We start from the raw sequence: 16,652 nt of genomic DNA on the forward strand, positions 1-16,652 counted from the left end.
ACCATTCTAAAGTTTTCAGCTCAGGGCTTTTAGATCACTAGAATTTCCCTAGAGGGGGCTGCTCCATTTGGTGTACTATCCAATGTTGCCTAGTATAATCTGTATGTGTACTGTACAGCTCCCTCTGGCTGGTTAGACGTTGGCACAATTCTTAAAAGGAACCAAACTTAACAGTAAGATACTTTAACCCATATTAATGACAGAACTAAAGTTCTTTTCTGAACTCTCTAAATTTGATGGTTCTAAAGAAACCTTTCTTAACAATTTTAATAAAAAAAACTTACATCATACAGTGTAGTATCTAAAGCATGGTTACTCATACTAAACTCCTTGCCCCTTTCTCTGAGTCATGGCAGAACATAGAACCTGGAAATTGAGTTAGTGCACCCAGGAACCTTGAATAAGATAGACATTGAGGAAACCCTCTGTTTATCCAAATAAGGTCCTGGGGAGCTGCACCTGTTGAGGCTGCTGATATTTGTAATAGCATCTTGCTCTAATCTCTCGAGGTTAAAGCTGAGGTTTGGAGAACTAATTTCTCTGTGGATTGATTGATCGATAGTTTCATTAAAGGACTGATACAACTCCTTAAATCCACCAATTCTTCCAGTATTTTTGCGGAGGTTTCCTGATGTTTCCCTTTGCTGCTTACTGGTTAAATTACTGAGGAACTCTGTTTGCTGCTGGCTGGTTTAATTACTGTTAAACCATAAGATGAGTTTTCATTTTTCCTGTGATCACTGTGATTTCAAGATCATCACAGAACTCATTGATAAGCCTGTCTTCCACTATGCATGGCAATTCCACCAGAAACAACTCATCAGCCAGCTTTAGCATGACTTCTTAGGGGAGCCAGGGAAGTCTAATAATGGGATCCAAGTCCTTTTGTCCCAGCGTTTTGCATAGTCTCAACTTTGATTGATGTGCAACGTACTCCCTAGGTTATAATAATAATAATGAATGTATTTCAAACTAGATTGATTGTTACATTACATTTTATGGTCAATGTATATATATATCTTTCCCTTTTGAAGCAGGGGCCACTAAACAATTTTGGCCATGTATGCAGGTATGAGGCTGATGGCCTCTGTGTTAATCTGATGACCGAGGTATTAAACTTCAGTCCTAAAAAAGAAATGTTTTATCTGCATTCAATTTAATTCCAGCTGCTCTGTGTGCCTGAAAAACTAAATCAAGTAATTTAACATGAGAAATGATATAATTTGTATGTAACAACACATCATCTAAGTGTGCTAAAATACCTAATATGTCTTCTAATATTTGTATTAATCTACTGTACACTGCCCCAGCATTTTTAAACCCAAACAACATTCTACAGAAATGGTATAAACTAAATGCTGTTGCGAATGCCGTTAGGGGATGCGACTTTTTTCAATTGGAATTACATGATATGTTTGGGCAGCGTCGAAAATTAAAAATATTTTTGATGATCCTATTTCAGTTAATATACCTGAAATCTTAGGAGTTGGATATAAATCATCTATTGTTAATTTATTGACTTGGCGGAAGTCTACAGTGAAATCCCAGTCTTCTTTGTGAGACCAGACCCAAGTAACAAAAGTGAGAAATTTCCCCAGATTCTCCAACCGTGGTGACTTTCTTTGAAGAATTTCCAAGAAATTTCTTGAGAATCATTCCTCGGAAATTCTCGAGAAAATCTTCAGAATTGGTCCCCAAGATGAGAGATTTTTGTGGGATCACAGTTTTGAAACTCAGTTCCAGAAATTCCTGAGAAATTCTCCGGAAATTCCTGAGAAATTCTTAGGACTCGGTTACCATGTTTACAGATTTTTAGAGGAATTTATGAAGAGAATTAGTTTCGTGAAATTCCTGTGAGTTTCTCTGGAATTTCACCCCTAGAAAATCCTGAGAATTTCTCCTGACCACTTCTCCGGAAATTCCTGAGAAATTCTTAGGACTTGGTCACCATGTTTACAGATTTTAAGGGGAATTTAATAAAAGAATAAGTTTCGAAAAATTCCTAGGAATTTCTCCGAAATTTCACCCTAAGAAATTCCTGAGAAATTCTCCTGAACACTTCTCTGGAAATTCCTGAGAAATTCTTAGGACTTGGTCACCAAGTTTACAGATTTTTAGGGAAATTAAATAAGAGAATAAGTTTCTAGAAATTCCTGAGAATTTCTCTGGAATTTTTCTCAAGAACTTCCTAAAATTCCTAAGAATTTCTCAGGAATATTTCTCTGGAAATTCCCAAGAATTTCTCAGGACTTCATCACAGAATTTTCAAGTTCCGTTTTTCTCCAATAGGTGTCTCTGAGGTTCTCTTCTATTATGCACTGCCCTTACTAAATCTTTTTTTCTTTGAATCCTTATTGATATTAAATGATAATTTACTTAATACATGACAACTTCAGTAAGATCAAAAACGACTATAACATTCTGACTTAAGAAGATGGTTATACGTCTAAAAAGTTGGAGGGCAATATAGTTATTCACTACTATTGGGCATAAGTCCTGGTTAGTGAATTTACTCAGAATATTTCAAGATAATCCTGGGGAACTCTCAAGAAAATCTTAGGAATAGTTCCCAGGAAATTCCTAAGAATTGGTTCTGCAGAACTTTTTGCAGGAAATTCCCAAGAATATCCACAAATTTTGTCGACATTTTTTCCGGTTTTTCTGCAGAATTGGTAACAAGAAATTCCCTGGAATTGGTTACAAGAAATTCCTTGAATAGAGTTATGAGAATTTCCTCGGAATGGGTTACAAGAAATTCCTAAGACCTGGTTCCTCGAAATTGGTTACGAGAAATTCCACGGAATAGCTGTCAACGTTTTCACCGGATTTTCCTGTAAGAGATTCCTAGGAATTTCCATGAATTCCCAGGAAAGATTCTGCAGATTTTCCGCAAAATTGTTTCTTGGGGAGGTGATGCCCTGGTTGAGTTTGAGGGTTCAATTACTTGATCACGGATCCAATCCTCCGACTGAAACCGTAGAATTTTGTCATGCAGTGGTGCTAAAGGCCTTACTTTTTGTTTGACCAGTTTTTCGCCGGGCAATAACTCTATGTTAAACGTGTCCCAGGTTGTGTTATCCTGGTACACGTTTATCATGGAGTAAAATTTTTTTAATTCAGAAACGTTTCCAAGAACAGCATTATTTTCTAGATGTAAATCTTTCATAACTGGTCCGTGATTTGACCTTGTTAATTAAGGATTTTTCTTTTTTTCAACTGCACACATAGAAACATGAGCTATAATTTCTCCCAGGGTTAAAATAATGTTGTTTTCAGAAAGATTCATATATAAAATGGTTAAATACTTAGCCTTTTCTTCCATCTTGTGTCTGTACACTCCTGCTGCTGTTCCAGTTAGGTCAAACTTGTTTACAGGAAACACAGTCAGATTTTCTGCTGGATTTAGTGGAATGGTCACCTCTACTTCTTGTCCCATAGTCATTACACTAGTTACTTGTAGATCTGATCATGAGCATAATTGGCGCAACATCCTCTCCCTTCATGAACTCTTAGAAAAGGGTAAATTTATAAACAAAACAGCCTGGGCTGAAAGAGTAATATTAATCCTGCTAGATACTTACTTAATTTCTACTTCTCCTAACGTCATCATCTTCTTATGTCCCCCTATTTGCAGACATTACAGACGACGGTGTAAGCTTTCCTAGTTCCCTCCCGTAAATGACCACAAAAAAATTCCTCTGAAATAGTGATACCAGAAGTAACAAGTGCTCTGGTATTGATTAAAAGTTTACATTGTATAAACTTATATGTACCTGTCTATCCAATGTTGACTGCCCTTCTAGGAATGAAGTGGCTCAGGAGTTTCCTGGTTGTGGAGTCTGTACTGTATCAAAGTGTGCCTTTGTAAGATGATGGCTGGGACATTTTGGGCAGACAAGTTGTTGCTGAGGGATCTTACAATCATCTTTATCATGACTTGCTCTGCATTTGTAGCAGATTTTCAGCTTACATTCTCTGATAAAATGTGGACCACCGCATTTCCAACATTTTCATCTATTGCGTTCACAGAGGCATGTTGAGTTGTTGGTACATGTTGTGTTGTAAATACTATATCACAGTGTCTCTAAAAGCATCGAAGAGGATGGGAACCTGTCAAACATAACTTGCTACCATGGAGGCAAGGGTCTTATTTGCAAGCACTTCCACTAAAGTGGAGATTATCAACAAAACTTCATTCATACTGTAGCGAAATGGTGGACCAAAAGCATCCTCGGATAACACTCTGATTCTCTTCAGGAACATTGGGATGCTTTCCCCTGAGTTTAGTCTCACTCCTTAATATATCTGTTTAGTTGCTACTGCAACATGGTTGGGGCTTACATAGAGGACACAAACTGTTCATAATAAATCCAGAAATGTATAGAGTATAGAGCTAGAGCTTCTGTTCCTACTTCCATGCTGATGAGTCTCTGTTTCGTGCTGGTAGAGCAACAGTTGAAGACGATGACTACTCGTCCAAGATTTGAAGTGATGAAAGTGGGTCAAAGATTTCCACAAAGTGCTGGCACCAGTGTTTGAGCGATTTCTGTGTGAAGTCCAGGACTGTCATCATTTAGTTTTGCTTAGTCACAATCTTTACTTCTTTGTCAGGAATCTTGTCCTATGGGAATTTAGGACACTTTCATTGAAGGAGGGGTTTGGGCAGTCCACCTCTGCGTGCATAGTGTGATCTCACTCTGTTTAGCGGTGTTAATAAGTTGTATAAGTTAAAATTCTGCAATTTCAGATTTTGGAAGCTTTCCAACATCATTACTTCCTCTTGGTTCAAAGCAGCTTCCAGTTTAACTGTTCCTTAGTGCTACTACTTCCGGTACAAATCTGTTTTAGTCTGACAACCATTGTTCGAGTTAGGAACCAAGCCAGGGGGTTGGGTACAGCAGGGGCCTGCTGTGAACACTCCTCATCTGGTTTGCTCTTACTAAAACAAGATACAATTATTCACTGTCTGTATTAAAAACATTCTTGCCGTCATAATTGTCCTAACAACAAATCCAAATCCTGGAACTCTGTCCTTGTCTGTACATGTAATAAAAGAAAACCAGATTTGAGAAAACACATTATCATAAAATTGAAACATGATGTTATCTCTTTTAACACTGAACTCTTCACAATGAATGGGAATTGCATAAAATATTCTCAGGTATTGCAAACGATATTGAACTTGAACTTACTGGCTGAAACTATATATCTTTGGTTGTCTTTGTGTGCTGGCTAGGGTTGAGCTGACACGCAAATCCAAACTATTGTAAACTTAAACACATCAGTTAGGCATTTTTGGCTTTTTAAAAGGCGTACTCGAAATTTGAAGCATGTTAACATATAAAGATGGTATGAAATAAAGGAAATCTAAAGCCTGAAATCTGATGTGAGTAATTCTACAGAGTATAGGTAAAAAAGTATTTTCAAGTAAAAAATGAACAAATGAAAATAATAACTAATGAATCATGGAAAGCCAGAGCTCTCTGATGGACTCTCCGCCTTAATTACATTTGCCTCATATGACGAGTTAATCTTCTGTCTTTGGATTCTTCATGAACAATAACTCTGTTTGGGTTTTAGCCCAGGCCAATTCTATTTCCTTCTGCCTAATGTTAAACCGTGTCTCATGCCTACTTGCTTGAATTCAAACTAAAAAAAATAATTCCTGGTCAAACAGCAGCTTGGGTTCTCCACCTGCCCAAACATGCGTTAAAAGCATTCTCTGGGTTGCATTTTTTAACGGCCGAATCGTCCTATACAATATAGATGAGGTGATTATAAGAACAAATAAATAATAAACAAATAAATATCTTTTGTTATTTCATTTATTTAAGTTTTAAAAAGTATTTTTAGAATATTTGGTTATAAAGTGGATTTTGCGGTTCTGTCAATATTCCATAAAGCTGTGAGTTGCAATTACAATTTGACCCATTAAACATAATTTTTTTTTGCCTTTTTCTTAAATACTGTTTTTGGCATATGCATTTTGAATGAAAAAGTATAGGTTTAAAGAATCCATAAGGTTGAATTTAAGACCAAAGCAAGTTTGATTTCAAATAGAAGAAACCAAATGTTGCTCACTTTGGTTAGTCCAGGGTGTACTACCTCACACACCCACAATGCCCAATTATCTGAACTGTTTCTGAAGTAACTTCCAAACCCCCTTCTTAATAAACATTTTCATAGTTAAATTTTTAGTGCTGCAAGTGCCAGCCCAAGTCCCTGCAAAAACTGGTTTTGAATCAGTTCTATAACCCTGATCTCAGCATTTTCTGGAATTAAGTCCAGATCAAAACTGAACAGACTAGAAGTTTCTTTTTGCAGTGTTTTGGGGGGTATGGGTGGTAGCTGGTTTAATGATTTAATTCTTTTTTGCAGCACAGGGCATTTCAGTTTAGCTTTAAACAGAAACAATCTAACCAAATTTGTTTTAGATGAACACAAATATCACAACATCAGAGGTTACAAAGGCAGGAATATTCATATTTTAAGATTAAAACTCTCTAGTACAGGGTGTCCCAAAAAACATGGGAATTCAGTGACAAATTGGTTATCGTCTTTGTCAGAGGCGCAACTAAGACTTTTGCTAGGGGGGGGCAATATATTATTTTGTAAGGGTCAGGGGGGGGTAAAGGGGTTGTTCAAATTTTTCAAAAACAAAAGTGCTTTTTTAAGGGTTTGAAGTCGAAAAAAAGGAAATTTTAAGTTGTTGCATGCAAATTTGGCTGTGTTCAATTCAAATCGATTTTTTGTTCTTGTGTTTTTACAAAATTTATACTTCCAACAGCTGCAAAATGAATGATATGAGTCAATTCATTGAATATGTGTGCGAATCGCAAAAGAGTATTTTTTAAGTACCTGGTTTAATTACAGATTAAATTGCAAGAAATAATTATTTATAGTTTCTGGAAAAAAAAACATAAAAATACATAGGTAAATAATAAATTCAATCATCTACATTGAGAAAGGACAGATAATGTTACCTTTTCTCTTGAAGTTATTGAATTAATGATTGATTTAGTAGCAGCTCATGCTCAGATTAATCAGTTAGTTAGACCAGTATATTCTAAGTACATTTGTACAGTTTGTACTCTATAAACTCAACACAAATAAAATACAGTTCAGAACTTTTATTTACATTAAATGTTTACAATAGCCTGTAGCCTTGAGAATTGAGAAAGATAAAAATATTTATGATAAAATTTCTACAATAACTCTATTGGTTTTCTTATTCCTGTGATACTGATTTTCGCCATTCTTTCTTTCTTTTCATTCTGCAGGGGGGGGGGCGCGCCCCCCTCTCAGGTGCTAGGGGAGGGCACGCGCCCGGCCGCCCACGCCCCCTAGTTGCGCCTCTGGTCTTTGTTATGAATTAGCATTGAAATACCTAATTTCAACAGCAATTATATTATTATGTCTGCTAGAATTTATTTTATGAAAAGGGCAAAAGACTGTAAAGGTGTGTCTATAATGTCTCCGCAAGATGAACAGTGAAGACGGACAAGTTTATTCTGTTTCAGTTTGCATTCTGCAATTTTCTTGTTTTACTAAGTACAACCGTATGCAGTCAAAACATAAACAAACAAAATGTGAACATAGCAGACGAAACTCTTACAGATTACAGCTTTCTCAGTAGGTATAACTATACTAAATCAAAGAATTTTTTGAAAAGACTATATAGAATTCGTCACTGAATTCCCATGTTTATTGGGACACCCTGTATAATCTAAGGGTTTTCATGTTAATACAACTACAAACTTCTCTTCTTTGTACGTTATAAATAAACAAACCAACAAAAAGCTAAAAAAATTGAGGATTTCTCTATTTTTTGTAAAACATTTTTTGGTAAGAAAATTTTCCATCCTTTACAAGGGATTCACGTCACCATATATTCAATTTCTATATATGCTACATTGGATATTTCAGAAATATGCCTTTTTAGCTCAGCCAATTTAACGATGTTGTTTTAAATGTTTTTTCTGATTTCAATGTTAGTAGATTAAATACTAATGTTCTATGCTCGGATGAGAAAGCTACTATCTACATGTAGGTTTTAAGCCCTTTTCCATTAACTTTTTCTATAAATATGAACATCTTTTTTTGAACAATAGGAGGAATCAGGTTTAATATAATTAATGAATAATTATCAAACTGTTATATTTTAATATGCTTTTTTAAATATGCATATTCTTTTTAAATAAGATAAATAAATGCTTTGCTTCAGTCAATTTTGAATTTTCAAAAATTTAAAAACTTTTATTAAATCAAACTGGAACTATATTGACTTGATACAGTTACAGAAGACATAGAAGCGTTGATAATTTTCTCCTTCCTTATACCAGGTATTACCAAGGCAAAATACATCAGGGACCAGATTTAAGTCATGTAGTGTCGGTTCAACCAGTTCTCTTGTTTGATACAAGTCAAACTGAAAAGAGGTGGTTTAATTTAATCTACACAGCTTAACAACTTCTCTAATGCATTAAATCTGGTTCCAGCCTCCAGGACCAACCATCATGTCTTTGTTTACATAAACTGAAATTGTCTTGAATGGATTCTCAGAGAAATGAAAGAAACTCAATCCTTCAGCTGATTTTTTTATATTTTAAAACAACATTTTGTGTATACATAGATCATTCTAATTATACTGTAGGTGTTGCATTTGTCACCAACAAAAAGCTCCGAAACTACCTAAGAAGAGGATTTCAAACCTACAACCTAATAATTGACATCTATGGACACTGGAGGTATTCTAAACAAATGTAAAAATATGTAAATGCAAATATCTGATCACCCGATATATGTCAAAAATCAAAAACGTCATGGGCAGTCTTGGTTTTCATTTCCAGTTTAATATACTAATGTACAATGAGTACATTGTACTTTAAAGTGGTTATGACTATTTATACCCCACTTCAAAATGATTTCAATACAAACTGCTAACACATCAGATGTTCCATATCGAGAACTTTGAAAATTCTGCCAATCATCAGAGAACAAGGCTTTATTTATTCACTTGATGAAGAACTAAGACTAACAATTGTCATCTTAGGGCCAACCTGCGTTTTTCATTTAAAAAAATAAAAAATTTTAGTCACAGCAAGCTGTCATTGGCCTCTTTTAGGTTGGTTAAAAACAATAATAAAATTTCTCAAAAGAGTGTTCTTTGTTAAGGGTTTGCGGGTCTGACCACAAAGCAGTTTATCCAATGGTAAGGCCCAGTGATGCAGTTCAACAAATCCTCAGATCTGATCAAAGACGGAAAATTCCAAGATCTGCAATAACCCCTGCAGGGAACAGAGCTCCAAATATCACATTTGGAAACACTTCACCAAACATTAGAATTGGTAAGACTCCATCAAATCTGAACACACTGAGTGGAAATAGTCTCATGGTTGAATCTGAGTATTTTTCACTCAACACAAGATATGATATTCCCCTCACCACAAGATCTCTCAGTATCTGTTCTGAAGATATTTCACCAACCAAAATATCTCCTAGTATTCAGTCCGGAGATATTCCACAAACCAAAATATCTCCTATTATCCTGTCCGGAGATATTCCACCAACCAAAAGATCTCTCAGCATACTGTCTGTAGATGTTCTGCCAGACAGAAGATCACCTAGTATTGGATCTGTAGATGCTCCACCATCCAGAAGATCTCCAAGCATCTGGCCTGAATATATTCTTCCTTATAATAGCTCTCCCAGTATCAGGTCTGTAGATATTCTTCCTTATAATAGCTCTCCAAGTATCCGGTCTGTAGATGTTCCACCAACCAGAAGATCTCCCAGCATCTGGTCTGAAGATATTCTTCCTTATAATAGCTCTCCCAGTATCAGGTCTGGAGATATTACACCAATAAGAACATTTCCCAATACTCTGCCAAGTCATAGATCCCTTAGAATTCCCACATGTACAATATCTCTTAGAAGTCCAAATTCTGAAGCCACTTCAGAAAATACTACAGCAAACCCTTCTGTACTTCCTGCCGTGTTTGTGACCCTTCCACTGAGAGTAAATTCCCCAGCCCCCCAGAGCAAAAGCTTCAAAGATTCAGCATCAAATGGCCAGAGAGAAATATCTACAAACACACCAAACAGAAGATCTGCATTCCCCAATGTAGAATCTAGTAGTACTTCCAAAGATGCAAGCACTGAAAATATTCTACTGAGTCTGCTATCTCAAAAAGCATCAAAAGTTTCCAAACCGCCTGCTACCAAAAATTCTTTAAATAAATTGGAAGATTGTGAACAGAATAACTCAGGAACAGAGAGAAGATCTCCAAGTGCAAATTCAGTCAGATACATTTCCCAAATACTAGTTCAAACAGGTAAGTCATGGTGAAGATAAAATGTTCTGTTTCTTCTGTTTCTCATGATATAATTAACATTTGATTTTGTTTAGGAGCTTTACCAGCAATCAAAAGTTCTGACGGAATGAAAACACAAACATTTGATAACAATATTCCAGGACAGATATTTTACAACTCAGATAGTGAGCATTGAGTCTCGGGATCAAGAGCTTTTACCTGAAGAATTGAGAAAAAGTATAACGGTTAAACATTTAGAAGAGATGCTACATTGAATATTTCAGAAATATGCCTTGGGAGATCAGCCAATTTAACGATGTTGTTTCAAATATTTTGTCTGATTTCAATGTTAGTAGATAAAATACTTATGTTCTATGCTCGGATGAGTGAGCTACTATCTACATGTAGGTTCTAAGCCCTTTTCCATTGAATTGCTACGACTGTCTCTCAACATTTTACTGGTCAAAACTTTAGTTGGAGCTCTGCCCTTCAATGTCGGACCATGGCATAGTAGTAGGGTTTCAAAATTTAAGTTTAATCGCTTAATTTCACAAAATTTTCATTCCGCCAACAAAAAAATGAGATCAAAAACAAAAGTGTTGATCACTTTCTTGCAAATTTTCATTGAAACTGTTCAGAATAATAGTATACCTAAAATTACTCAATGATTTTAGGTCATCATGTTCAGTTGAACACCATGTCTCAGACGTGAGGTATTTTCTTTATGTTATACAGTAATAATTGTTTTATTTGTGTAATAAATATATGTAATATGGAAAATGTATGTTTACAACTCACATCCAGACCTATTCTTAATATTCACATATCCCCCTAATATCCTACCCCACCCCCCCCCACTCTCCATGCCTCTAATATGATAGGCGTCAACTGTTAAATATGATAAGTAAATAATTATCTATGTGTACTTGTATTGATGAGCTGGTGTGTACTGGTGTGTACTGCATAATTGATAATTAAAAATTCAAATATTCACAGCCGAGCAGTAGAGTTGGAGTTAGTGCTGCATATACAACATAATCCATATTCAATCCATCCATCAATCATCTATTCATCCATCATTACCTATCCATCCTCATCCATTCCATCCTTTATTTGTCAGTATCTCTTAAAATCCTGTGTTAAGTCATTACCCCTACATTTTTATTACATACATCCATTGTCTATTCATCCTTTATCTCTTTTTCTTTTATTTATTCATCCTTTTTCTATTCAACTTTATTTATTCATTCTTTACCTGTTCATCCTTTATTTATTCATCCTTCGTCTGATTATCCTGTATCTATTGATTCTTTATCTATTCATCCTTTATTTGTTCATTCCGTATTTATTTATCTATGGTTCATTCTTTATATATTCATTCTTTGTCTAATTACTCTTTCTATTTATTCTTTATCTATTTATCCTTTATCTGTTCATCCTTTGTCTATTCATCCTATGTCTTTTCATCCTATATCAATTCGTCCTTTATATATTCATCCATTATCTTTTCATTCTTTTTTTCATTCTGTATCTATTCATCCTTTGTATTTATCTTTTCATCCTTTATCTATTCATCTTTATTTATTCATCCTTTATATAATCACACTTTATATATTCATCCTTTATCTATACATCCTTTATACATTTATCCTATAACTATTCATTCTTTATCTATTCATTCTTTATCTATTCATCCTTTATCTATTCATCCTTTTTCTATTCATTCTTTATCTATTCATTCTTTATCTATTCATCCTTTATCTATTCATCCTTTTTCTATTCATTCTTTGTCTATTCAGCCTTTATTTATTCATTCTTTATCTATTCTTCTTTTATTTATTCATCCTTTGTCTATTCATCTTTATTTATTCATTCTTTATATGTTATATGTTATATGTTCCTTTTTTCTATTCATTCTTGGTCTATTCAGCCTTTATTATTTATTCTTTCTCTATTCATCCTTTTCTCTATCCATTCTTTATCTATTCATCGTTAAATATTCATCCTTCAACTATTTATCCTTTGCTGGCTCAGTTTCATTTGCCATAATATTTTTGCCATAATTACACTTGACATAATACGTTTGCCATAAGTAACACTTGCCATAAGTTACACTTGACATAAGTCACACTTGCCATAAGTTACACTTGCCATAATGGTTACACTTACCATAATTACACTTGATATAATTACTTTTGTCATAATTTTCCAATTTTTAAAAAGATGTAAATCTGTCTTTTTTATTGCAAATGTGGGAAATTTTCCAATGAAAATTCGCAACTTTAGTTTTCTCATTGTTTTAAAGCAGGTTCAGCTCCATATTTTCTAGAGCTGAAAGAGTCACTATGAGAGGATTGCTAACATTGTCTTACAGTATACTACTCTTCCCATAGAAGAGTACCTAAACCTGATAGCTCATGAATTAATTCAAACCGAATTTGGTTTGAATTATGGCAAGAATAATTATGGCAAGTGTAATTATGGCAAGTGTAACCATTATGGCAAGTGTAACTTATGGCAAGTGTGACTTATGGCAAGTGTTACTTATGGCAAATGTATTATGGCAAATGTAATTATGGCAAAAATATTTATGGCAAAAATATTATGGGAAATGAAACTGAGCCTCCTTTGCTTATTTATCCTTTATCTATTCATCTTTATTTATTCATCCTTTATATGTTCACACTTTATACATTCATCTTTTATCTATGCATCCTTATACATTTATCCTATAACTATTCATTCTTTATCTATTCATTCTTTATCTATTCATCCTTTATATATTCATCCTTTATCTATTCATCCTTTAACTATTCATCCTTTAACTATTCATCCTTTAACTATTTATCCTTTATTTATTTATCCTTTATCTATTCATCTTTATTTATTCATTCTTTATATGTTCACACTTTATATATTCATCCTTTATTAATTTTTCGCGACCAAAATCTGACATCTTAAAATATCCTAGAGTATTAATGACTTAGTCTTGATCTATTACAGGGTTACAATTAGAATCAGGACAGAGTCTCGAATCTCTTACTAAAGAAAACAATCAAGAACTGTTCCAATTACGTATTTAATCTAAAAAAATTGCCCTAATTAATTTATTTATTATAACATACAATATGCATAAAAAATGTTATCCTTTATCCAACCATTCTTTATCAATTCATTCCTTATTTATTCATCCTTTCATTTTTCATCCTCACACTTCATATATTCATCCTTTATATATTTATCCTTTATACATTCTTACTGTATACATTCATCCTTTATCTATTCATCCTGTATCTTTTCATCCTTTATCTATTCATCCAGTATATTTTCATCCTTTATCTATTCATCCAGTATCTTTTCATCCTTTATCTATAATTCATCCAGTATCTTTTCGTCCTTTATCTATCTTAATTAGGTTGCAAAGATGAATATAATTTTTACATTTATTATTTTATGATTTTAGAGTTTTAGATTTAGAGTTTAAAGCCCTCGGTTCAATTAACTGTTAATTTATAATTTTAACTAAATTTACAGGTCCATGAACCAAGTTCAAATTGAATACACAAAATGTTAATGACGTTTTGTTTCAAAAAAAGTAAAAATTGACAAAGTTGAGAAAACAGAATAATTTACTAATGATTTAATTTTCGCAGAACTCAGGATGAATTAGTATATTAGATGAAGATGTTTTCCAGCTAGGAGAATTTGTTTTCCATTGAACTATTGAAATCCACTGCTATTGTATCGTGTGCAGGATTACATTTTCACAGGAAGACTATTTCAGTCTTTTACAGAGCAATATTTCATCGTTAATAAACGGTTCTGAGAAAACGGAGTAAAATTTAAGATATAAAACCTCCCAATACACTTGTACTCAGAAAGCGTACTGCATATTTGATATTTGTATTGTATGAATAGGCCATAATCCCTTTATATCCTTTCTCAGTAAATAAACTGTCCTAAATGTAAACTCACCCTAAGGCACACAGACAGGTAGTAAAGAACCACCCCCCCCCCCGGGCAAACTGAAACTTTGATTTATTGTGCACAGAACTCACGATAAATAAGAAAAATGACTCATTATTTAAATAACAGAGAACTCAGACTAAAAACTGATAATTAGTTGCTGATTTATTTTAAAAAATCATATTACTAATTTATTCACGCTGAACAAGTTTATAAAAAAAAGCATGTATTATTTCACGCAGAACTAAGTTTATAAGAAGCATGTATTATTTCACGCAGAACTCGGCGTATACGAAGAGAAGAGGACTGATGATTTGTTGGATAAATGTGAAGAAGTGTAAACAGGTTTCTAGGTTTCCTTCATGGTTCCAGGCAGTCCAGGCCAATAGTTCAGCCTAAACAAAATATTGTTATCCCGCATTTTACCCTCTATTTTATGATCTTTGGGATTTCCCAGGTAAATAAGTGACTTTTTTCTCGATAAATATCAAACTCAAAGACTTAAATGTAATTTTTTCTCAATCATTTTCCCTTCATTTGAGGTCACACAAAAGTTTTGTAGCAACCAAACAATCCAACTAACCAACAAAAAAGCTAAATTTAGATTTAGAAAAGTACCTCTGTAATAGTTTCAGTATTAAACCATGCTTGGCTTACAGCTGACTGTATTTGGAAGACGACATCAATTATTAAGTAGAGTGTAGAACTGAAAAAATAATATTTTTTATTTTTGTTAGTTTTCTATTTATAAATCATACCCAAAAATTATTACTATCATCATAATTGGCATAATTTTTATTAATTATTTTTCAGTTTTACTGCTACAATTTTTATTACAATATTATTATTATTATTATTATTATTATTATTATTATTATTATTATTATTATTATTATTATTATTATTATTATTATTATTATTATTATTATTATTATTATTATTATTATTATTATTATTATTATTATTATTATTATTATTATTATTATTATTATTATTATTATTATTATTATTATTATTATTATTATTATTNATCCCTGTATTCATGTATCCCTGTATCCCTGATATCCCTGTATCCCTGTATCTACCTAATAAAGCTGGTATAGAGGATTTGTTACTCCCAGTATCTCTGATTAAATCAGGTCTACATCTTATACTCATCTTCGGACATTCATGTGGTCTAATCCAGATTTTCAATCAATAAATCATATTTTACTACTCATTCGACAGCTGAATCATGGTTCAGAGGTCAGATTTTATGAATCAAGAAAAGTAGAAATGCTAGTGTTTAGCGTACTATCGACCATACTATAAAAGTGATTTGAGCGTTTACTTCATATTTAGTTCAACTTTTTTGCTTTTAAATAATCTTAATGTTATATGTGACTTTACGAAGAAATTAGTTCCTTAGAATTCCCCAAAAGTAAAAAAGTCTGCATTATTTTGAATCATTTTATAATTATCATTTTCGAAAAAGCTACTTCTAAGCAATTGATTTTTAAATTAGCTTTTATTTAGATTATTTTTAGATATTTATTTGTTAAGACAGTTGTTAAATTAAAGATATAAAGGTTTAGAATTTATTAACTAAACCTGATAGCGGTTGATCTTTAATCTACAAAAAAGTGACTAAGGCCGACTGTGTGTATAGTTCCAGGCCGAATCAGGCAGATTTTCATCAAGTTTACGAGTTTATTCAGCAGTCAATTTAAATATAAATTGATTCAACGTCGATTATGGAGTTTGAGTGTCTTTAAAACTGTCTATGCTGTCTATATGAATCAGCGAATTGTTTAGTCTTGCTAAATTATGTACGCAGGGTGTCTCAAAATACAGGAATTCAATAATTTTAAAATGATCTTATATAAGCTTTCCCACTACCAAAAGATTCAATAATGTTTGATGATGTTGAAGAAAAAAAGAAGATTTTTGCTTTTTATATACGACGAAAGTATTATGCAAGCAGCGTTTGGTGAATAAAATTTCGAATCAAGTTGTCGATGCAACATTGCACTAATGAAGTATTATTTTTTGAACCTTGATAAAACTGGAGAAAGGGGAGTCACGGAAGTTCGTAGTAAGATTTTGACTCCACTGGAGACCACCGGAGGGAAATTTTTTCACTGGAGGGGTTCAGATATCCATTGGAGGGATTCAGATATCCTTCCTGGGGGTTAATAATTCCACTGAAGGGATTCAGTTATCCTCCCAAGGGGTTTATAATTCCACTGGAGGGATTCAGATATCCTTCCCGGGGGTTTATAATTCCAATGGAGGGATTCAGATATCCTTCCTAGGGGTTTATAACTCCACTGGAGGGATTCAGATATCCTTCCTGGGGGTTTATAATTCCACTGGAGGGATTCAGTTATCCTT

At 33.4% G+C, this 16,652-nt stretch overlaps 1 protein-coding gene and 1 long non-coding RNA gene across 3 annotated transcripts; one reads left to right on the forward strand and one right to left on the reverse strand.

The window, feature by feature from the left end:
- Positions 1-7,667: 7,667 nt before the first annotated feature.
- Positions 7,668-11,082, forward strand: LOC111706236 (signaling mucin HKR1). Of its 2 annotated transcripts, XR_002766191.1 has the most exons (6): positions 7,668-8,121; positions 8,295-8,342; positions 8,654-8,747; positions 9,175-10,334; positions 10,409-10,717; positions 10,988-11,082. XR_002766191.1 is itself a non-coding variant. In XM_023479058.1 (5 exons), exons 4-5 carry the CDS (start codon positions 9,209-9,211, stop codon positions 10,507-10,509), a joined length of 1,227 nt encoding a protein of 408 aa, XP_023334826.1. In that variant the 5' UTR covers positions 7,668-8,121; positions 8,295-8,342; positions 8,654-8,747; positions 9,175-9,208; the 3' UTR covers positions 10,510-10,974. The 2 variants fall into 2 exon arrangements, 1 of the variants encoding a protein (XP_023334826.1); XM_023479058.1 differs by lacking the exon at positions 10,988-11,082 and having other exon boundaries at positions 10,409-10,974.
- Positions 11,083-14,431: 3,349 nt separating this feature from the next.
- Positions 14,432-14,986, reverse strand: LOC111706237 (uncharacterized). Its single transcript, XR_002766192.1, has 2 exons — positions 14,898-14,986; positions 14,432-14,674 (listed from the first exon to the last, which is right to left on the reverse strand). It is a non-coding gene; the product is annotated as an uncharacterized LOC111706237 (long non-coding RNA).
- Positions 14,987-16,652: the final 1,666 nt, after the last annotated feature.

Source organism: Eurytemora carolleeae, unplaced genomic scaffold (genome assembly GCF_000591075.1).
Source record: "Eurytemora carolleeae unplaced genomic scaffold, Eaff_2.0 scaffold501, whole genome shotgun sequence".
NCBI classification, from domain to species: domain Eukaryota; kingdom Metazoa; phylum Arthropoda; class Copepoda; order Calanoida; family Temoridae; genus Eurytemora; species Eurytemora carolleeae.

Coding starts and splice junctions, on each gene's coding strand:
- LOC111706236 (XM_023479058.1), top strand. CDS start 9,209: ATGGTAAGGCCCAGTGATGCAGTTCAACAAATCCTCAGATCTGATCAA. Junction 10,335..10,408: donor CCAAATACTAGTTCAAACAG/GTAAGTCATGGT, acceptor GATTTTGTTTAG/GAGCTTTACCAGCAATCAAA.